Raw genomic sequence first — 22434 nt, 5'->3', positions numbered from 1 at the left:
TACTCAATATTTTCGGTCATGAAATACCTTAAAAAAACAAAAAAATTCCAGGGGGGAGGGCTACGCTCCCCCTGAATTGTTTGTCGTTGGACGGCCGCCTCCTCTCCATCCCACCGATTCCACGGCACCTGATTTTTATTAAAAATAATATAATTAACCATTTTTTGGTAACGTCCTGAGCCATCTTTCCTTTTCTTTTTTAGATTTCGTAGATTTCGTACAATAAAAAACTTTATCTATATTTACATAAGATAACGATAAAATTTCAATTTGACACAATTAAGCAATATTGTATAAATTCACATTTCTTGTTGCTTTATCATTATTGTTAGAATCCACATTTTTTTTAAATTTTTATCATTATTAACAATTCGATAAAATATGATAAAATGTAAATTTGGAATTGTATTTTAATGTATTTTCTTTTTGCATTTTATTTCGTATTTGCGCGCTGGGAGATAGTGCGGGCAATGTAATATTTTCGTGATTCTAAAGAAATTAGATTGTCATCAGTTAAAATTTGACATTTGTAAATAATGAAAATTTTTGTATATAAGATTACATTTTTTACATTTTGTTCAAAAATCGTATTTTTTAAATCTCACCGTTATCGCAAATATTACATGTCAAATATACGTATAATACAGAAGTGAAAGAGAAACAGATGTGTATGTATGAGCGTAAAGAATATATACAATACGTGTCACACATAATATTCTTAAACCCAAGTGACAGTATGTGTTTCATACGCGATCTTCTAAGCATAAGAAATATAAGGGTCTTATACTGTATGTATTATATATAAAAATTTGTAATATGTAAAAGTGATTTAACGAAATATTTTCAAGTATTTAAAATTGAAATACGCAAATAGAACATGCCTTCTATATTAAAATTGGTGTTAATAATTTTATTAAATGTAACGTACGCGTCTATCACACAAGATAGCGAAATATTATTACTGCCGGCATTGAACCCGACAGGTATGAATGAGGTACGTTTATATTACCGTTGTGTTTTATTTGTTGCTCTGCGCCTAAGCGTTATTTAAAAATTATCAAGTATTTTCTTAATTATTCAAATTGCAGATACCATTAACTCTGAAAGTTTTCGGAAAATTGATTCAGCTAAATCTGCGTAGAAACGATCAGACTGAATTGTCTGCTTTTGATGTATGGAAATATAATGCAAAGGGCATAGCTGTAAATTTTTCGCAGTCAAAAGCATCGAATTCTTGCTTTTATCTTCGCGAAGATCATATCAGTTTTGCGGTCATCAACTTTTGTCATGAAAATGAATTGGTCAGTAGTATCATTTGAAAACGAATTCTTTGAAAAATGTTATATTTTCAATTTAAATCTTTATTTCTCCTTGTTTTATATTTGACAAAAAAACAACAATAAACAAAATATAACACGACAAGTAAAGAAACAAAAAAATCTTTTTAAATGTAGGAAGGACTCGTTTTTGTGGAAAACGTCACATTAGAGATTCGGCCTTTGCGGAACGACTTTGCGCCTTTGTCCTTAATCGATGATTCTTGCGTTAAAGAGCAAATTAATCTTTCATTTGGCAAATCTCATCTTGTTAAAAAGTCAGTGAAATATTTTGGAGATTTAAATCTTCATTACTGGAAGAATTTTAAACCGAAACAACGTCGCGTACGAAATGCGCAACAAACGTTAACCATTGAACTTGCCGTTTTCTTCGACGAAGCAGCATATCGCATATTCATGCCTCTTCTAGACAACGATAAGAAAAAAATACGTCATATGATATTAGCGTATGTGAATCGTATTCAAGCTATCCTCCATCATCCGAGTTTGGGTGTCTCTTTCGATATTTCGTTGAGACGTTTGGAGATTATGGAGAAGCAACCGGTAGATTTGCCAGTTGTCGACAGTGACTATAAGGAACAGCTGAGGTTGTTCTGCAACTATGCGGAAGCTCGTAATCCTCCGAACGATAATGATCTCCGTCACTGGGACATTGGTCTTTACCTAACCGGATTAAATTTTGATAAACTTTTGAAAGACGATTCGTATAATTATGTTCTGGGAGCATCTTACACCCGTGGCGTATGCATCAAAAATTTTTCATGCTTGATGGCAACGTTCCATGCTACTGAAATCATATCTTCGGGTTTAAAATCATCTATTATTGGTGCCCATGAGGTTGGTCACGTGTAAGTATATATAAATTAGTTTTATACGTATGAATTAAGTAAAAATCACATTTTGTATCATAATTTATTTAATCGTACGATTTAAAGTCAACAAGTAAAAAATCTCTTTCTCTCTTTTTTTTAAGAAATTTGATTCTTTGATTGTTTATCTTTGTAATACGTTCACTACGTATTAACTATAAAATATATAAAGATATTTTAATTAAGTAATGTGAAATATATTATATATTCATAATTATTAATTTATCTGTTCAATAGTTTAGGATTAACACACGATGCAGAAAACTCAGGGGACAGATACGAATACATAATGTCGACATACGATGCCAATAAAAGTCGAGTAGCTTGGTCCAAGCAGAGTCGTAAAGCAATAAAAAGATTTCCGTTTAAATGTCTTCAAGATCATGTCAGACTCGAAGATGACACATACGTATTTGAAAGTAGGAGTTATCACAATTTACCTGGAAGAGAATGGACTGCCAAAGCACAATGCGAATTATTTTTGCGCGACGAGGAAGCGAACGTAGTCACGTTAAACGATATATGTCAAAATTTACAATGCGAAATCCCTTACAAGAATACGTATTATTTCACGGGACCGGCGTTAGCAGGTACAACTTTTATTCTGACTAGATACTACAGCGTTAAATTTATCGAATTTTGTTAGGAACTTATTGTGCACTCGGAAAAGAATGTCACGGAAGAGAATGCGTACCAGTTATCGAGCCGCCATACAATTTCAAGGATTGTGAAGATGACAACTGGAGTGAATGGAAGAAAGACACCTGTAAAAGCGGTTGTTTGCCAAAATCTAAAGGCGCATTAGTCAAACGACGTTTTTGCAAACATGAGACACACATAACAGCGAATTGCATTGGACCATATTACGACGTGGTTTTGTGCAATGATTCTTTACTTTGTAGACAAAAGCGCAAGACAATCGTCGAGTTCACTACTACCAAATGCACCGAATTTAACCGTGTCATATATGAACTGGAAAGAAAGCCGGGATGGCAGGCCCCTCATGAGGTTGATAAACCGTGGGTAGCCTGTACTATACATTGTGTACGAGAAGACTATCCTACTTATTATGCACCACACTTGGAAATGCTCGACCATGGTATCAATCCATATTTTCCCGATGGAACGTGGTGTCACAAAGAAAATGATGAGGATTATTATTGCCGCCAGCATCATTGTTTACCGCAAAGCTACTCATTCGAAGAATAACGGTAAAGACATTCATATGTGTTAATGTATTCTTATGTGTTAATGAGTATCCGGTGAAAAGAAAATTGCAAAGTGTGCTAGAGTCAACGGATTTTAATTTGTTTTGTACCAAACATTATTTGTTATTTATCTGCGTACAAAAATAATCTTGGCGTTTCTTAAGAATATAAGATATATTAAATAAATGTAAAGTTTTTAATGGGTTTCTTTTTAGAAAAATGTACTAAGTAATTTTGTTTTACTAGACACACAAGCACGTGCTACTCGTGCTACTTTTTTTTTATAATTTCGAAAAAATATTTATTATAATTATATCTTTGACAGGTGCCGCTGAACTATTCTTCATCTAAAGTGGCAAAATTTATAAAAAGGACACATAATACATTCGTGATATGTATATGTATATGTATGTAATTCCATTCAAACACCATATAATAGGCTGCTCAGTGGATAGTATAAATGTGCGAAAAATGTGCACAGATTTTTTGTTCTATTTAACTTAATGCGTTTATTTTTCTTCGTTACATTGTGTACTTCAATTGAACGAGTAAATAGTAATAAAAAAAAAAAAAAAAAAAAAAAAAAAAAAAAAAAGAAGAAGATGAGAAAAGAAAAAAAAATAACCCGTTTTTTCACCTTTGATGTAAATATTTGATACTCAATATTTTCGGTCATGAAATACCTTAAAAAAACAAAAAAATTCCAGGGGGGAGGGCTACGCTCCCCCTGAATTGTTTGTCGTTGGACGGCCGCCTCCTCTCCATCCCACCGATTCCACGGCACCTGATTTTTATTAAAAATAATATAATTAACCATTTTTTGGTAACGTCCTGAGCCATCTTTCCTTTTCTTTTTTAGATTTCGTAGATTTCGTACAATAAAAAACTTTATCTATATTTACATAAGATAACGATAAAATTTCAATTTGACACAATTAAGCAATATTGTATAAATTCACATTTCTTGTTGCTTTATCATTATTGTTAGAATCCACATTTTTTTTAAATTTTTATCATTATTAACAATTCGATAAAATATGATAAAATGTAAATTTGGAATTGTATTTTAATGTATTTTCTTTTTGCATTTTATTTCGTATTTGCGCGCTGGGAGATAGTGCGGGCAATGTAATATTTTCGTGATTCTAAAGAAATTAGATTGTCATCAGTTAAAATTTGACATTTGTAAATAATGAAAATTTTTGTATATAAGATTACATTTTTTACATTTCGTTCAAAAATCGTATTTTTTAAATCTCACCGTTATCGCAAATATTACATGTCAAATATACGTATAATACAGAAGTGAAAGAGAAACAGATGTGTATGTATGAGCGTAAAGAATATATACAATACGTGTCACACATAATATTCTTAAACCCAAGTGACAGTATGTGTTTCATACGCGATCTTCTAAGCATAAGAAATATAAGGGTCTTATACTGTATGTATTATATATAAAAATTTGTAATATGTAAAAGTGATTTAACGAAATATTTTCAAGTATTTAAAATTGAAATACGCAAATAGAACATGCCTTCTATATTAAAATTGGTGTTAATAATTTTATTAAATGTAACGTACGCGTCTATCACACAAGATAGCGAAATATTATTACTGCCGGCATTGAACCCGACAGGTATGAATGAGGTACGTTTATATTACCGTTGTGTTTTATTTGTTGCTCTGCGCCTAAGCGTTATTTAAAAATTATCAAGTATTTTCTTAATTATTCAAATTGCAGATACCATTAACTCTGAAAGTTTTCGGAAAATTGATTCAGCTAAATCTGCGTAGAAACGATCAGACTGAATTGTCTGCTTTTGATGTATGGAAATATAATGCAAAGGGCATAGCTGTAAATTTTTCGCAGTCAAAAGCATCGAATTCTTGCTTTTATCTTCACGAAGATCATATCAGTTTTGCGGTCATCAACTTTTGTCATGAAAATGAATTGGTCAGTAGTATCATTTGAAAACGAATTCTTTGAAAAATGTTATATTTTCAATTTAAATCTTTATTTCTCCTTGTTTTATATTTGACGAAAAAACAACAATAAACAAAATACAACACGACAAGTAAAGAAACAAAAAAATCTTTTTAAATGTAGGAAGGACTCGTTTTTGTGGAAAACGTCACATTAGAGATTCGGCCTTTGCGGAACGACTTTGCGCCTTTGTCCTTAATCGATGATTCTTGCGTTAAAGAGCAAATTAATCTTTCATTTGGCAAATCTCATCTTGTTAAAAAGTCAGTGCAATATTTTGGAGATTTAAATCTTCATTACTGGAAGAATTTTAAACCGAAACAACGTCGCGTACGAAATGCGCAACAAACGTTAACCATTGAACTTGCCGTTTTCTTCGACGAAGCAGCATATCGCATATTCATGCCTCTTCTAGACAACGATAAGGAAAAAATACGTCATATGATATTAGCGTATGTGAATCGTATTCAGGCTATCCTCCATCATCCGAGTTTGGGTGTCTCTTTCGATATTTCGTTGAGACGTTTGGAGATTATGGAGAAGCAACCGGTAGATTTGCCAGTTGTCGACAGTGACTATAAGGAACAGCTGAGGTTGTTCTGCAACTATGCGGAAGCTCGTAATCCTCCGAACGATAATGATCTCCGTCACTGGGACATTGGTCTTTACCTAACCGGATTAAATTTTGATAAACTTTTGAAAGACGATTCGTATAATTATGTTCTGGGAGCATCTTACACCCATGGCGTATGCATAAAAAATTTTTCATGCTTGATGGCAACGTTCCATGCTACTGAAATCATATCTTCGGGTTTAAAATCATCTGTTATTGGTGCCCATGAGGTTGGTCACGTGTAAGTATATATAAACTAGTTTTATGCGTATAAATTAAGTAAAATATACATTTTATATTTTAATTTATTTAATCGTACGGTTTAAAGTCAACAAGTAAAGAATCTTTTCTTCTTTTTTTTTGTGAGAAATTTGATACTTTGATTTTTTATCTTTGCAATACGTTAACTATGTATAAACTTTAAAATATATAAAGATATTTTAATTAAGTAATGCAAAGTAAAATATATATTCATGATTACTAATTTATCTGTTCAATAGTTTAGGATTGTCACACGATTCAAAAAACTCAGGGGACAGATACGAATACATAATGTCAACATATTATACCAATAAAATTCGGGTAGCATGGTCCGAGCAAAGCCGTAAAACAATAAATAAATATCCGTTTAAATGTCTTCGAGATCATGCCAGACTCGAAGATGACACATATGTATTTGAAAATCAAAATTATCTCAATTTACCCGGAAGAAAATGGACTGCCAAAGCACAATGCGAATTATTTTTGCGCGACAAGAATGCAAACGTAGTCACGTTACATGATATATGCCAAAATTTACAATGCGAAACCCCTCACAAAAATATATATTATTTCACGGGACCGGCGCTAGCAGGTACGTTTTTTATTCTTACTAGATACTACAGCGTTAAATTTATCGATTTTTTTTAGGAACTGATTGCGCACACGGGAAGGAATGTCGCGGTGGAGAATGCGTACCAGTTATCGTGCCGCCATACAATTTCAAGGATTGTGAAGATGACAACTGGAGTGAATGGAAGAAAGACACCTGTAAAAGCGGTTGTTTGCCAAAATCTAAAGGCGCATTAGTCAAACGACGTTTTTGCAAACATGAGACTGACAGAACAGCCAATTGCTTTGGATCATATTACGACGTGGTTTTGTGCGATGATTTTTCACTATGTAGACAAAAACGCAAGACAATCGCCGAGTTCACTACTACGAAATGCACTGAATTCAGCCGTATCATGTTTGACCTGACAATGAAGCCGGGATGGCAGGCACCTCATGAAGTTGATAAACCGTGGGTAGCCTGTACTATATATTGTGTACGAGAAGACTATTCTACTTATGCACCACGCTTGGAAATGCTCGACCATGGTATCAATCCGTATTTTCCCGATGGAACGTGGTGTCACAAAGTAAATGATCAGAATTATTACTGCCGCCAGCATCGTTGTCTGCCGCAAAGCTACTCATTTGGAGAATAATGGTAAAGATACTATCCATATGTGTTATGAATATTCGGTGAAAAGAACATTACAAAGTGAGTCAACGGTTTTAAATTTGTTTTGTACCAAACATTATTTGTTATTTATTTGCGTGCAAAAATAATTTCGGCATTTTTAAAGAATATAGGATATATTGAATAAATATAAGTTTTTAATGGGTTTTTTTTTGGAAAATGTACTAAGTAATTTTGTTTTACTAAACACACAAGCACATGCTACTCATGGCATTTATTTTGGTAATTACAACAAAATATTTATTATTACTATATCTTTGATAAAAATAATATTATAATATAACTATTCCTTGGTGACATCTTTATCCGTCTTTTTCTTTCTTTTTTAGGTTTTGTAGAATATAAAATTTTAGCAATATTTACATATAATTATGATATAATTTCAATTTGAAACAATTATTATGCAAAATTGTATATATTAACATTTCTTTTTGCTTTATCATTATTGTTAGAATTAAAATTTTTTTAATTTTTATGATTAATAACAAATATTCGGTGAAATAATTCGATGAAACGTAAATAAATTAATAATAAATTTGGAGTTGAATTTTAATGTATTTTTTCTTTGCATTTTATTTCGTGTAGGCAAGCAATGTAATGTTTTAGTTATCTAGAAAATTAGATTGTTATTGATTAAAATTTGACATTTGTGAATAAATAAAATATTTATAAATAATATTACATTTTTTGCATTTTAATCATAGATTGTATTTTTTTTAAATTCCACCGTTATCGCAAGTGTCACGTGCCAAATATATGATACATAACTGAAAGGAAAACAATTATGTATGTATATATATATATATATAAGCAAGAAGATATACACAATAGATGTTATATAATATTCTCAAATCCAAATGACAGTGCGTGTTTCATACGCGATCTTCTAAGTTATAACAAATGTAGGTGTCTTATAAAGTATGTATATAAAAATTGTAATATATAAAAGTGCTTTAACAAAATATTTTCAAGTATTTGAAATCGAAAAACGCAAATAAAACATGCTTCTTATATTGAAATTGGTGTTAATAACTTTATTGAATGTAACGTACGCGTATATCACACAAGATAGTGAAATAATATTGCTGCCGGCATGGAATCCGACAGGCATGAAGAAGGTACGTTCGTTTTATGGTAGTGTATTATTTGTTGCTCTGCGTCCAAAGCGTTAATTGAGAATTATCCAGTATTTTCTTAATTATCCAATTTGCAGATACCATTAACTTTGAAAGTTTTCGGAAAATTAATTGAGCTGAATCTGCGTAGAAACGATCGGACTGTATTATCTGCGTTTGAAGTATGGAAATATAATGCAAAAGGCGTTACAGAAAATTTGTCGCAGTTAAAAGCATCAAATTCTTGTTTTTATCTTCACGAAGATCATGTCAGCTTTGCGGCCATCAACTTTTGTCGAGGAAATGGATTGGTCAGTAGTATCATATGAAAACAAACTATTTGGAAAATGTTATGTCTCAATTTTACCTTTGATTATTTCTATTTTTCAAATAAGCATGTCACGTAAAAAGCAAGTATATTTTTCTTAAAAGTAGGAAGGAATCATTTTTATGGAAAACGATACATTAGATATTCGGCCTTTGCGGAACGAGTTTGAGCCTCTGTCCTTAATCGACGACTTTTGTGTTAAAGAGGAAATTAATCTTTCATTTGGCAAACGTCATCTTGTTAAAAAGTCACAGCAATATTTTGGTGATTTAAATCAGTTTCACAGGTACAATTTTAAACCGAAGCGACGTCGCGTTCGAGAATTGCAAGTAAGGTTGACCATAAAACTTGCTGTTTTCTTCGACGAAGTAGCATATCGCTCAATCATGCCTCTTCTGAGCAATGATAAGGAAAAATTACGCTATACGATATTAGCGTATGTAAATTGTATTCAGGCTTTATTCCATCATGTTTCTTTGGGATTCCATCATTCCTTCGATATTTCGTTGATACGTTTGGAGATTATGGAAAAACAACCGTTAAATTTACCAGTTGTCAGCGATTACTTTATAGATCTATTGAATGCGTCCTGCAATTACATGTACACTCACAATCCTCCGGATGATAATGATCCGCGTCACTGGGACGTTGGCCTTTATCTAACCGGAAGAGATATTTATTATAATTTGGACATACCAATAATTGGTAAATATTTGGAGACTTATTCCATTTTGGGAGTATCCTACCGCAATGGCATATGCACACCATCAAAAAATATATCTTGCGCAATAACAGAATTCCATGCATCTGAAATCATATCTTCAGGTTTAACATCATTTTCTACTGCTGCTCATGAGATTGGCCACCTGTAAGTTTATATATACTGGGTCATATCTAACTTTCTATATATTAGTTTCATCTGTACAAATTAAATAAAAATTAAATTTTATATTAGAATCCTTGTAATTGTACAGTTTAATGTCAACAAGTAAATAAATTTTTTGGAAAAATTTGATTTTTTAATTGTTTATTTTTGTAGTACTTTAACTATGAATAAACTACAAAATATTAGGTCCTTGAATAAGTTCTCGCTGTTTCTTAAAAGATGGCGTAGCGGCACTCTGTGCATGGAATTTCGTACGGAAACGCATCAGCTAAGTAGTACTATATGTAACCTCAAATTCTAGTAGATACAGTTTACCACAGTGTCAACCACGTGTTTAATTACCTATTGCGAAAATGTCTACTTTTGTGCCAAATAAAGTGTTTTTGCGGGGAATTTTATTGCACTGCTTTATTCAAAAGAAATCTGCAGCTGAAGCACACAGAATTCTTGTTGAAACATATGGTGACAATGCTCTGTCGAATACGACATGCAGAGACTGGTTTAGGCGCTTTAAAAATAATGACTTTGACCTTGAAGATAAAGAACGTTCTGGAGCACCGACAAAGTTTGAAGACGAAGAAACCTAATGAAACTATCACGGGAGCTCGCTATCGACTTCAGATGATGCGTTTGAGTCGAGCTCTAAAAGAAAAGCGGCCACTATACGGGCAGAGACACGACAAAGTCATTTTGTTACATGACAATGCTCGGCCACATGTGGCAAAACCAGTCAAAACTTACCTGGAAACGCTTCAATGGGAAGTTCTACCTCACCCGCCGTATTCACCGGACATAGCCCCCTCGGATTACCACTTGTTTCGGTCGATGGCGCATGGTTTGAGCGAGCAGCGCTTCCATTCTTTCGAAGAAACCGAAAAATGGGTCGATTCATGGATTGCGTCAAAAGATGAATCGTTTTTTCGACGGGGGATTCAATTACTGCCAGAAAGATGGGAGAAAGTGGTCTCTAATGATGGACAATACTTTGAGTAAAGTTATTGTAAGCCTTATATTTTAAATTAATGTTTTTTTTTAACAAAAAAAACAGCGAGAACTTATTCAAGGTCCTAATACATAAAAATATTTTAATTGAATAATGCAAAGAAAAATATATTTTCGTGATTCCTAATTTATTTCTTCAATAGTTTAGGATTGGAACACGATTCAGAAAACCCGGAAGACAAATACGATTACATAATGTCGGATAGCTACAATGATAAAAAACGTCAGATAATATGGTCCAGTAAGAGTCGTTACACAATAAGCAGATACCGGTCATCATATACGTGTCTTCTAGATGATGTCACACCCGAAAATGACGCATATGTATTCGAAAATCGGAGTTATCTTAATTTAGCTGGAAGAGAATGGACCGCCAAAGCACAATGCGAACTATTTTTGCGCGACAAAGATGCTAACGTAGTCACGTTAAACAATATATGTCAAAATTTACAATGCGAAACCCCTCACAAGAATACGTATTATTTCACGGGACCGGCGTTAGCAGGTACATCTTTTATTCTGACTTGATACTACAGCGTTAAATTTATCGATTCTTTTTTAGGAACTCATTGCGCACTTGGGAAGGAATGTCGCAGAGAAGAATGCGTACCAGTTATCGAGCCGCCATACATTTTTAAGTATTGTGAAGACGATAACTGGAGTGAATGGAAGGAAGACACTTGTAAAAGCAGTTGTTTGGAAGAATCTAAAGGCGCATTAGTCAAACGACGTTTTTGCAAACATGAGACTCACAGAACAGCCAATTGCTTTGGACCATATTACGACGTGGTTTTGTGCGATGATTCTTCACTCTGTCGGCAAAATCGCAAGACAATCACCGAGTTCACTACTACGAAATGCACTGAATTCAGCCGTATCATGTTTGACCTGACAATGAAGCCGGGATGGCAGGCTCCTCATGAAGTTGATAAACCGTGGGTTGCCTGTACTATATACTGTGTACGAAAGAATTATCCTAATTATTTTGCACCACGCTTGGAAATGCTCGACCATGGTATCAATCCATATTTTCCCGATGGAACGAGGTGTCACAATGAAAATGGCCAGGATTATTATTGCCGTCAGCATCATTGTTTGCCGCAAAGTTACTCATTCGAAGAATAGTGGTCGAGACATTATGAACACGTGTGAATGCGTATCCAGAGGAAAGGAAATCGCAAAACGTGCGTCGGTCAATTTTTGAATAATTTTTAATTTGTTTTGTACCAGACATTATTCGTTATTCGTCTGCGCACAAAATAATTTTGACGTGTCTTAATAATATATTAATAAGGATATATTGAAAGAATATGTTAAAGGATATATTGAGTGTATAAAAAGGTTTTGATAGATTTTGTGATAGAAGAACATAAACTAAGTAATTTTATTAAACTAGACACACAAGTGTGTCATTAATTTCTTTTAGAATAACAAAGAAACATATATCATTATTATATTTTTAATAAATATAATACAATATTATCATCGCTTTGTGACAAGAGCCATCCGTTTCTCCTTTTTCTTCGTTAAATCTTCGAACAAAGATTTAAGGCGATTTTATAAAACATTTTATATGCTGCGTAGCGTAAGCAGGTCCGAACATACGACCTTCTAATAACGAATTGAACATTTCTTTGCTTCTTTCATTACATTACTAAATTTGAAATTGAAGTAATCGAATAGAAAAGAAAGTCTTGTGGTCGGCACGCTCATGCCGCTTACATATGTTATCAGCCGCTCGCGCGTCACCACGCATACATCCGCATCGAACCGCGGTACTGAAGATTAATAATAAGACAAGTTAATAATAATACAGATTAATAATAATCCAATACAATAAGAGACTGCTTGTGAAAAATTATACAAATTCACTAGAAATGACGAAATGTTAAATAGCAAAATCATATCACCCAACATAAATCACGCAGTTAAAAGATATCTAAATTATAATTATTTATTTTTTCTTCTTTCTTTTTTTATATGTATAATTTGAAATATTTTTCATATTCTCCCTTTTGTATGTTATTAAGCCTTTCGTTCCCATTGTAGCTATGTATTTAAATTTATGAAATAAAATATTATAGCCATCTGTATTTTTATATGTAAATACGTATTTGATTTTTTTAGTCTTGTATACACGTTATTTTATATAAAACGTGTATTGATACATATTGGTTAATATTATTTAGTTTCTCGTTTAAATTTAATACACTACAGACGTTTTTATGATATGAACTGTCAAAGTATGCAACTTTTGCAATGATAACTCGATAGAACGCAGAACGAAGTAATGCAAAACACACATCAAGATAGTTAATCAGCATAGAATAAACATGTAAATGACATAAAAAAGCATGAAAATTTACATGTTTTTTTTTAAAAGAGTGGATTTCTCTCAATTATTAAATCCATGAATTATTAAATTCATAAATTTTGAATTGTAATAGATTTATTTTCTATTAAATACTATAGTATTATATAGATCGACATTTTCTTAGAGATCAAATATTGAATATTATTTTGTTAGATTTAAAAATCGAAGGAATAATAACTAATATGAGAGGAAAAGCAGTATTATTTCAAGCGCTCGCATAAATTTATAATTTAAATCAGCAAAATGAAAGAGGAAGCTCTGACCTTAGGTTTTATCAATTCAATGTGATCGTGTATCAACAGATTTATTTTTTCCGCTCAAATAATAATATGAATGAATAAATTGCACAAAACGACTTTACATTTTTGTACGAAGAGAACGTTTCAATACATTAACTGTGTACTGTGCACAATTGAAATTTATCATGAGGCGGTTTATTTTTCTGTAAGTCACTTATAATAATTTTCTTTAAATATAATTTAATTATAAACAGATCGGTTTTTTTGCTTTAAAAAAATAATAAAAGATGAAAAGTTTATATGTTATCAATAATTACGTATTATTTATTTGATAATTAATATTTATTTTCTTTGATGACAGCTGTGACGGCAGCAGATTTTCAGAGTCTATTTTTCACTTACGGTCGACCAATGTAAGTGATTAATTTTGATTAAAATCTACCGTGACGTCTGTAATAAATTTATAATTGCATTATCTCTGAACTTTATATTAATATAATTCTTAATAAAAATTTATTTCTGTCTACTATTTATCACAGAGCTATTAATTTTAGTATATTGGATTTCTCATGGCTCACGAAGTTAATCATGGTTTCGATGATACCGGTACGTTACAAAATAACAGTCTACTTGTATCTGCGGTGTTTAATTATTCCAATAATTCATACATACATATTTTTAACTTTATATAAAAATGCTTGAAATTCTATTTGAAAGTATTTAACATAAAATAGAGTTATTTTAAAATAGGATACGTGTACGATAAGAACGGTAATTACATGGAGTGTATTTATCAGAAATGGCCGACACGATAAAAAGGCAGATTGTTTCATGGAACAGTTTAATAATTATTTTATCGATAAGAGAACAAATAACAAAATAGAGATGTGTTGCTTACTGTACGTTCAAAAATTATCGCTATTTTTCGTGCATTCTGTATTTATTGACAAAAATTGTAGAACCACAACCGGACGATAGGTGATAATATCACGGACACAATGAGATTACAAGCGGTATATAGAGCTTATCGAAGAAGGAAGAAGGAGAAAACCAGATGCCGCATTGCCGAGCCTAGAAGAATTGAGTAACGATCGACTTTTTTTCTTTAGCTAATGTACGTATTACGGATATATTAAAGAACTGTAGCAATCAAATTAGAACAATTAATAAAAATATACTTTTTATTTGCACGCTTATTATTAATTATATGAAAACTATGCGATAACATTTTTGCAGCTATGGTGCGAAACGATTCCTCCAGATAACATTATCGAACTGGCCGAAAATGACGTGCACATCACCGACCGATTGAGAGGATCTCTTTTCAACTCGAGAGACTTTGCTGAAGTTTACAGTTGTTTAGCTGGCAGTGCAATGAATCTCGAAAAGAAGCAACATCTGAAAGTAATTTATACGAATATCTCATGAAGCATGTCAACTGCATAAAATGCAAAAAAAAATCATTATTTATATCAAGAAAATCATTATTTATATATATATCAAGTAACAATAAACTTATCCATATCAATAAATAAATTGACGCACGCACGTAAAAAAAACACTTGTCATTTTTTGCAATTACTGAACTCTTCCTCAAATTTAAAATCTTGATCACAAATTGTAAAAAAAATCTTCAGAAAAAATAGTTGCTACCTTATACTTTAAAAAATGTGACATAAAAAGAATTAAAATGAAACTATCTGTATATATAAGGGAGAATTGCCGAATTTGGACTGGCTAGATTGGACCGCCGTGTATTTTGGAAAAGAGAGATACAGTGTCATAATTGGCTATGACTGGCTTAAAGAGTGAGGGTGGAAAGAACAATGGGCAGCCTTTCCGCTCAGTCTCGCTGAGCTCTGGAAAGTAGTGACGTGTGAACATTATTTTTCCTGACATCTCAAATCAATTTTCTTCTGCATTCTATAAGTACCATAATTTTAAACATTACTAATGTAAAGTGTATTGTCTTAGCTATAGTGTGATATACTTGTTTGCATGTTATCATGTTAGAAGAGCGTTTTTTTGGGTTGAGCATTAAAGACGTTCGAAAGTTAGCATTTGATCTGGCAGAAAAATATAAACTTTCTTACACATTCAAAAAAAGAAAAGTTGGCGGGAAAAAAATAGTTCTATGCATTTCTGCGAAGAAATCCTCAACTGTCTATTTGATAACCAGAGGCTACTTCACTAGCAAGATTCAACAGGGATAATGTTTTACATTTTTTATATTCTACATTTTTTTTTATCTACTAGAAAGTAATATCGCAAAATTTGAAATTTTCTTAGATTGTAGATTTAATTTTATTGGTTTGGGCCGTCCAATGTAAGAAACCTGTGGTCCAATTTACAAAACCAGTTGTCTAGAATGGATTGGTGTCAATAGTTCAGTTCTTTTTGCAATCCTATTTTTATTAAATATTTTTAGTATACTGAAATATATTGATTTATAATAAACGGAATTTCGTTTGTTGATAAAAATTACTTCCAGTTAATTTTTTAATGTAAAATAACAGAAATTGTATTAATTACTAAAGAAAAATATATTAATTATGTAAAAACTAGCATTCTGATAGAGAGTGTATTTGTTATCGTAAGCGATGACATTGTTTCATAATTTAAATCAACAGGAAGTAAGATGCACTTCCAACCTTCGACTCTATCAATTCAGTATATCAACGATGTCTTTCCGCCTAAATTGTATATAAGAGAGTAATCATGGTAAATGTGCTCATTATGATAAAAAACGCTAGAATATATTAATTGTATTGTGCTATTGAAATTCGCAGCGACCGCAGATCTTTCTGCGAACATGAAGCAATTCATTCTTCTGTAAGTAATATCATCTTTTGTCTTTTGAACACGATATTAATTGTAAATAAATCGTCAATCATAACATATTGTTCTGTTGACAAAAATTAATAAATATATTTATATAAAAGAGAAATAGAAATCGCGTCATTGCTATTGCATATTAGATGCATAGCAATAGCGATAAAAGCATAGCATAGCATAGTAATAGATAAAACTTTGCTACTATAACTAATTTTTCAAATTACATCAGCAATATCTGTTTTGCTGATAGAACAGATGAATTTTGCTGAGTACATTTTGTTTGTAAAGACATTAATTTGCTGCTACAACAAAATAATAATTATCTTGAATAATTGCAAAAAAAGTATATTACAATTATTGCTTTTTTTATATTATTAGTTTGTTAACTTTTTCAGCGCTTTAATTGGCGTTTTTCTGACACAGAGTGTCACACCATCGATAATTCGCGATTACTCTTCCAATTTAAAATGGTTATTCGGTTTGAATAACAAATTAAATGAAAGCAAAAAAGAAATCAAGGAAGAATCACGGACCGTGTGCAAAACTCAGGAGTGCCAGAAATTCGGTATTCATTAAACATCAACAGTGAATTTAATTATTTCAACAGTTCAAATCTCTCTTTCTCCCTTTATGAGCATTATTATCCGTTTTTATTTTTTTTAGCTAAGATATTATTAGAGAGCATAGACAAATCCGTGGATCCGTGCGACGATTTTTACGAGTACGCGTGTGGAAATTGGCCGGAACATAATCCTATTCCAGAAGGAGAGGACACTTGGAGTTTATTCTACAAGGTACAACAGAATGTCCAGAAGCAAATAGAAGGTAATTACTTAATTTACATATCATAATGCTTGAAATTTAACTTGAAACATATAACATTGTAACAATATTAAAATCTCGCAGAAATTTTGGATGCGGGAACCGATAAGAACGATCTGCTGGCGGTGAAACTTGCGAAGAAGTGGTACGCGGTTTGCATGGATACAGGTATACTGATAGTTCGCGAGTAATTGCTATGTACGTATAAAAATTCGAAATAAATATTATTTTCAGACGCAATGGACAAGCAAGGGCTCGATCCGCTGATTTTCACTTTATCGCGTATAGGCGGTTGGCCGATGATAATGCATCCCGATGAATGGGACGAACAGGAGTACAGCTGGCAAAAAGTAGATGATCAATACACGCGTTTGATGGGCAGAAATGCTTTCCACGATCTGCGCGTTCGGGAATACGGTTTGAATGAGACCGGAAAAGAAGTGCATGTACCTATCACTGTGCATATTTGCTTTCAATTTTTTTTCCAACTGTGTGTCGTTTGCGACTATATTATGATGCTTTGCATCATTTTGTACACATTGCTTTGGTATTGCTCATAATCTATAAATCACATTTTTTCACTTATACATAATGGAGTAAATTTAAATTGCAAACATATGCACATAATTTTTTCGTGATTATTCTTTTTTTTATGTAAATCTTTTATGTAGATCGATACTCCGCATTTACCTCCGGGCATATACAAACTGTGGCTTGGAAATATGCATGAACTCGAGTCAGAAGAAGACGAAAGCGATGAGGATCCAAGTGGCGAGGATAAGCAGAGCGATGAGCAGAAAGGTAGCCAAGAACCGGGAAGCGAAGATGAAGACGATGATAAAAAAGATGATGACGACGACGATAGTGACAGCGATGACGATGACGATGATGACAGCGATAACGACGACAATGATGATGACAGCGATAACGACGACAATGATCATGACAGCGATGATAATAGCAATGATGATGACAGCAATGATAATAGCAATGATGATGACAATAATGATGACAGCGACGACGACGACAATGATGATGAAGACAATAAAGCAAACAAACAGGATGATGATAAAAACACCAAGAAAAAAGCAACCAAGAAAAAGTCAATTAAAAAAACCCATCATAAAAGAAACAAAAAATTGAGCCACAGTAAAAAAAGAAAGAGTGGCACACAGACTACAAAAAAGCACAATCAGAAGATCAAATGGCAGCGAGTAAAAAGACGTGTGATAACGACGAAGGGGAATAGTCAGCCCGTGCAGCATTTTACTCATCGCGGGAAGTCGCACGCGCGGAAGAATAAGAAAAATCACGTGAGGAAAGGAAGAAAATGGGCAAAAAAGACATTGGACAACGAGGAAGATCATACATCGACAACATCGACAACACCACGAGATAGCACAGAAGAAACGAACGATGAAGATACATTGAAACTGATAGAAACGTACGCTGATTACGTTTCGAAGGTAGCTCGCGTTCTAGCTAAAGCAAGAGGCACCGAAATCTTAGAAGAGGACATCAAGAAAGACGTTCAAGACATGATCAAGTTTCAAGTGAAATTAATTGACGTAAGCATTGCGTTGTTACACGATTTTGTCAGAATATAAAAATGCGAGATGTTTTTTAATAATCTGAATAACAATGTATTACAGATTGTTCTGGACTCCAGTGATGAATTCGAGTCGACACTCGACGGCTTTCAAGAATGGTATAATGAAAAGAATCCTAAAACGGATAACAGCAATGTAAGCTCCTTCATTTAAAATTAATTAGAATATAAGGCTCTGGTGATTGTTGAATCAAATAAAATCAATAAGGAGCGTAAAGAGCCAAAATGCTAGATCTCCGTGCGAAGGTTATGATATATTCGTGAAAAATGTTTACAAACGTTTCGACTTGCCATCAGGCCTTCTTCAATGTACAAAATATGTAATATAAAGATCCGCTCGCAAAGATTAAATAATTAAAAGATGTGAAAGACGTATTTGCAATCCTTTATAGTCCATATTGTGGTTCGTTAAAAAATTAGATAGGATTGTATTAATACATGATGGAGAAGCGCTCGCCCAAGTAGAAGGAACGAGGTGGAAAAGTTAATACCATATGTCTTTCCATGTTGAACTTGAATAACTTAGTTTTCAACTTAGTTTTCACTAACCTTCGCACGGAGATCTAGCATTTTGGCTCTTTACGCTCCTTATTGATTTTATTTCCTTCATTTAATTTTCACGGCACATTATAGATTTTTACGTTTTGAAAAATTAAATAAATATGACTGTCACAATAATACCGCGCAGATTAATTGGATATATAAAATTGCGGAACTATTCGACGAAGCCAATGTGGCCATTGATGGCGATTTAAATTTAAACGTCAATTCAGCGGACTACTTCGAGGCTCTCGTCTCTCTGTTAGATGAAACGTCGAGTCGTACGATCGGTGAGTTTTGCAAACAAACGTTCCGTTATTGTCGATAGCCTCGCTTATGCAAAATACGTTTCAGTGAACTACATACACTGGAACTTCCTGAGTAAAATAATAAGAACTACCACGAGCGAAATGAGGCAATTGTATTATGCATGGGAAAATGTTGGCAATGATGACGAAGATGAAGATCAAAAAGAACAGAAAACAGATGACAAAAAGAAAAGGTTTGACGCGAACTTTTATTTTATGAATCCTAACATGTGACTATTTCTAATATGTAAATTCAAATTTAATTTAGATTAATAAATATTAATGCTCTTCTATTATATTTCTTGATTAATAAATATTGCTACAGATCATCCAGCTGCGTGGAAGAAGTAGAGATGAGTGATATTTTAGCATACGAATATGTGAGAAAACATTTCTCTGATGATATCACGAGAACCGTAAGTATTTTGTATTATTTGTTATACAGGGTGATTCAGAATAACCTGATGTCCTTGCAATGCCATATTCTTGAGCGAATTCTGAGACGATTTTTCCTTTTACAAAATTTTGTTCAAAGCTTAGTTTTTGAGTTATAATCGAAAATAGGTAGCAACTTACGAGTTCGGTACAACGGGCAGGCAGGGACGCACAACGTATAATGAGACTGTCAAGTGTTTACTATCGTCTCATGACGCATTGCCTCGTCCCTGCCTGTCCGTTGTATCGGACTCGTAAGTAGCAAACTATTTTCAATTATAACTCGAAAACTAAGCTTCGGACAAAATTTTGTAAAAGGAAAAATCGTCTCAGAATTCGCTCAAGAATATGGCATTGCAAGGACATCAGGTTATTTTGAATCACCCTGTATATAAAATCGAAAAAATTTATTTGAATTTGACTGATTCCACCGTGTATTTTTATTGTAGGCAACGGACATGGTAGACGACATACAAAAGGAAGTCGAGTATCAGATTAAAGAATCAGATTGGATGGACGAATATACCAAGGACTTTGTCTTATCAAAATTAGTGAATATGAAAAAATTCATTGGATATCCAGATTGGTATAAAAATAGCACTATCGTCAAACGATACTTTCAAGGAGTAAGTTCCTAAAAAATTGTTGATATAATTGCTATTGATATTTGTTGTATTTAATTATTCTGTTTTTAAGCTCATGATCGGCAATTCGTATTACGAGAATACACTCAGCTACAGCAGATACATTAGATGGAAAGGACTACGAATATTAACAAAAGACGAAGATGATGATGAAACGTGAGTTATTTAATATTTAATCCTTATTAACTCAAAAGCCTAAAAACGCGTCCTAAATAAGACATTTTATTAAAGATATTTTTAGGATGTCTTTAAGATGTCCTTTTTAAAACGTTTTTAAGATAATCTTTTTTTTTAATTTGTTAGGATGTCTTTATGATATCTTTTTTAAATATTTTTTTCCACGAAATAAATTATCTAAATTTACAGATGGTGGATGAGTCCTTTGACTGTAAATGCCTTTTTCGCCCCAAATGAAAACAGTATAGGTAGTTAATTTCTTTTAGTGAAATTAAATTTTTATATTAAAATTTCCACAGATTTGCATTTATTTATTTTGTTATTAACATTTCTTTCACTGGCAGCTATTTCGGCAGCGGATTTCCAGAGTCCATTTTTCGCTTACAGCCGACCACAGTAAGTAAATATTTTCGAAAAAATTAATGCGACGTGATCAGCGATTTTTATGTAAAATTACATCATCTAAATTTTATATTAGCATAACTTTAAAGATGTAATTTTTATTGCAGAGCTATTAATTATGGTATTATTGGGTTTGTCATGGCTCACGAAGTTAATCATGGATTTGACGACACTGGTAAGTTATAAAATATAATATCTTTACCGAACTCTATTTATCGCGTTATATTATAGTATTTAATTTCTTCAAAAATATTGAAATTTATTTATTATGAAATTTATTACTTTATTCCAAAATTAGATATTTAATATAAGAAATAGAAAAAGAGAAATAATTTTTAGGACATTTGTACGATAAGAACGGTGATTTTGTGGAATGGCTGTCTGTGATGGCTGAAGCATATGGTCAAAGGGCAAATTGCTTTGTGGAACAATTTAATAATTATCCCGTCGATGTAAAATCAAAAAAGAAAATAAAGGTGTGTGTTGGCCTACTTTACATTACCGTTATTTTTCGTACATTTCTGAAAACGTTCGGTCATGTTTATTGACGAAAATTGTAGAACTATGGCAACCAAACGATAGGTGACAATATCGCGGACACAATGGGATTATACACAGTATATAGAGCTTATCTGAGGAGGGAAAGGGAGTGCGGAAAACCGGACACCGTATTACCAGGTTTAGAAGAATTGACCAATGATCAACTTTTCTTCTTATCTTTTGCCAATGTGAGCATTATTTTAACAAAAAATTATAACAGTTGGGCTAAGAAGATAAGGATAATAATTAAATTAAAAATTTATAATATTTACAGTTATGGTGCGAAGCTAGTGATCCAGAAAAGGCTATGTGGAGGGTCAAAATGGACGAACACAGTACCGGACGGTTGAGGGTAATAGGATCTGTTTCAAACTCGGAAGACTTCGCCAAAGTTTATAATTGCCCGGTTGGCAGTGCGATGAATCCCGAAAGGAAGTGCAACATCTGGAAGTGATTTATAACAATATAATATTATCAAGCTTTTCTCGATTAAAGTTATTTAGTAAAATTTAATAAAATGACGCATATATTATAAAAAAAAGTCTCTCTTTGCATCCTTTCACTTCATTCGTTTCAGATTCTTTCGCAAATGTAGAGTCTTTAGCATAATCTCGTCGTAATTAATGAGCAATTTTATCGGAAAGTTTTATCTCTGTGCAA

At 32.7% G+C, this 22434-nt stretch overlaps 4 protein-coding genes and 2 long non-coding RNA genes across 6 annotated transcripts; 5 read left to right on the top strand and 1 right to left on the bottom strand.

Annotated features, from left to right (window-relative positions):
- The first annotated feature begins 82 nt into the window (after positions 1–82).
- Positions 83–4015, top strand: LOC136999090 (A disintegrin and metalloproteinase with thrombospondin motifs 7-like). Its single transcript, XM_067352610.1, has 6 exons — positions 83–994; positions 1089–1301; positions 1455–2185; positions 2444–2796; positions 2853–3417; positions 3740–4015. The coding sequence occupies exons 1-5, from the start codon at positions 878–880 to the stop codon at positions 3413–3415; spliced, it is 1977 nt and encodes a 658-aa protein (XP_067208711.1). The 5' UTR covers positions 83–877; the 3' UTR covers positions 3416–3417; positions 3740–4015.
- A 144-nt stretch (positions 4016–4159) lies between these two features.
- Positions 4160–8194, top strand: LOC136996921 (A disintegrin and metalloproteinase with thrombospondin motifs adt-2-like). The gene is made up of 5 exons (XM_067352611.1): positions 4160–5064; positions 5159–5371; positions 5525–6255; positions 6515–6867; positions 6924–8194. The coding sequence occupies exons 1-5, from the start codon at positions 4948–4950 to the stop codon at positions 7481–7483; spliced, it is 1974 nt and encodes a 657-aa protein (XP_067208712.1). The 5' UTR covers positions 4160–4947; the 3' UTR covers positions 7484–8194.
- A 299-nt stretch (positions 8195–8493) lies between these two features.
- Positions 8494–13010, top strand: LOC105679436 (A disintegrin and metalloproteinase with thrombospondin motifs 2-like). Its single transcript, XM_067352607.1, has 5 exons — positions 8494–8636; positions 8732–8944; positions 9069–9829; positions 10993–11354; positions 11412–13010. The coding sequence occupies exons 1-5, from the start codon at positions 8520–8522 to the stop codon at positions 11972–11974; spliced, it is 2016 nt and encodes a 671-aa protein (XP_067208708.1). The 5' UTR covers positions 8494–8519; the 3' UTR covers positions 11975–13010.
- Positions 8538–20466, bottom strand: LOC136999097 (uncharacterized). Its single transcript, XR_010889512.1, has 3 exons — positions 20153–20466; positions 9658–9827; positions 8538–9550 (listed from the first exon to the last, which is right to left on the bottom strand). It is a non-coding gene; the product is annotated as an uncharacterized lncRNA (long non-coding RNA).
- On the top strand, positions 13040–14841 carry LOC136999095 (uncharacterized). The gene is made up of 5 exons (XR_010889510.1): positions 13040–13667; positions 13824–13875; positions 14017–14068; positions 14422–14576; positions 14699–14841. It is a non-coding gene; the product is annotated as an uncharacterized lncRNA (long non-coding RNA).
- LOC105668703 (membrane metallo-endopeptidase-like 1) lies at positions 15179–22315 on the top strand. The gene is made up of 19 exons (XM_012361197.2): positions 15179–15391; positions 16252–16294; positions 16693–16862; positions 16961–17122; positions 17204–17287; positions 17354–17565; positions 17791–18687; positions 18772–18864; positions 19417–19558; positions 19623–19770; positions 19902–19992; positions 20461–20637; positions 20708–20811; positions 21022–21080; positions 21177–21228; positions 21342–21409; positions 21574–21710; positions 21795–21962; positions 22049–22315. The coding sequence occupies exons 2-19, from the start codon at positions 16275–16277 to the stop codon at positions 22226–22228; spliced, it is 2964 nt and encodes a 987-aa protein (XP_012216620.1). The 5' UTR covers positions 15179–15391; positions 16252–16274; the 3' UTR covers positions 22229–22315.
- The last annotated feature ends 119 nt before the right edge of the window (positions 22316–22434 follow it).

Source organism: Linepithema humile, chromosome 3 (genome assembly GCF_040581485.1).
Source record: "Linepithema humile isolate Giens D197 chromosome 3, Lhum_UNIL_v1.0, whole genome shotgun sequence".
Classification (NCBI taxonomy): Eukaryota; Metazoa; Arthropoda; class Insecta; order Hymenoptera; family Formicidae; genus Linepithema; species Linepithema humile.
This window is presented reverse-complemented; position numbering and strand designations above follow the sequence as displayed.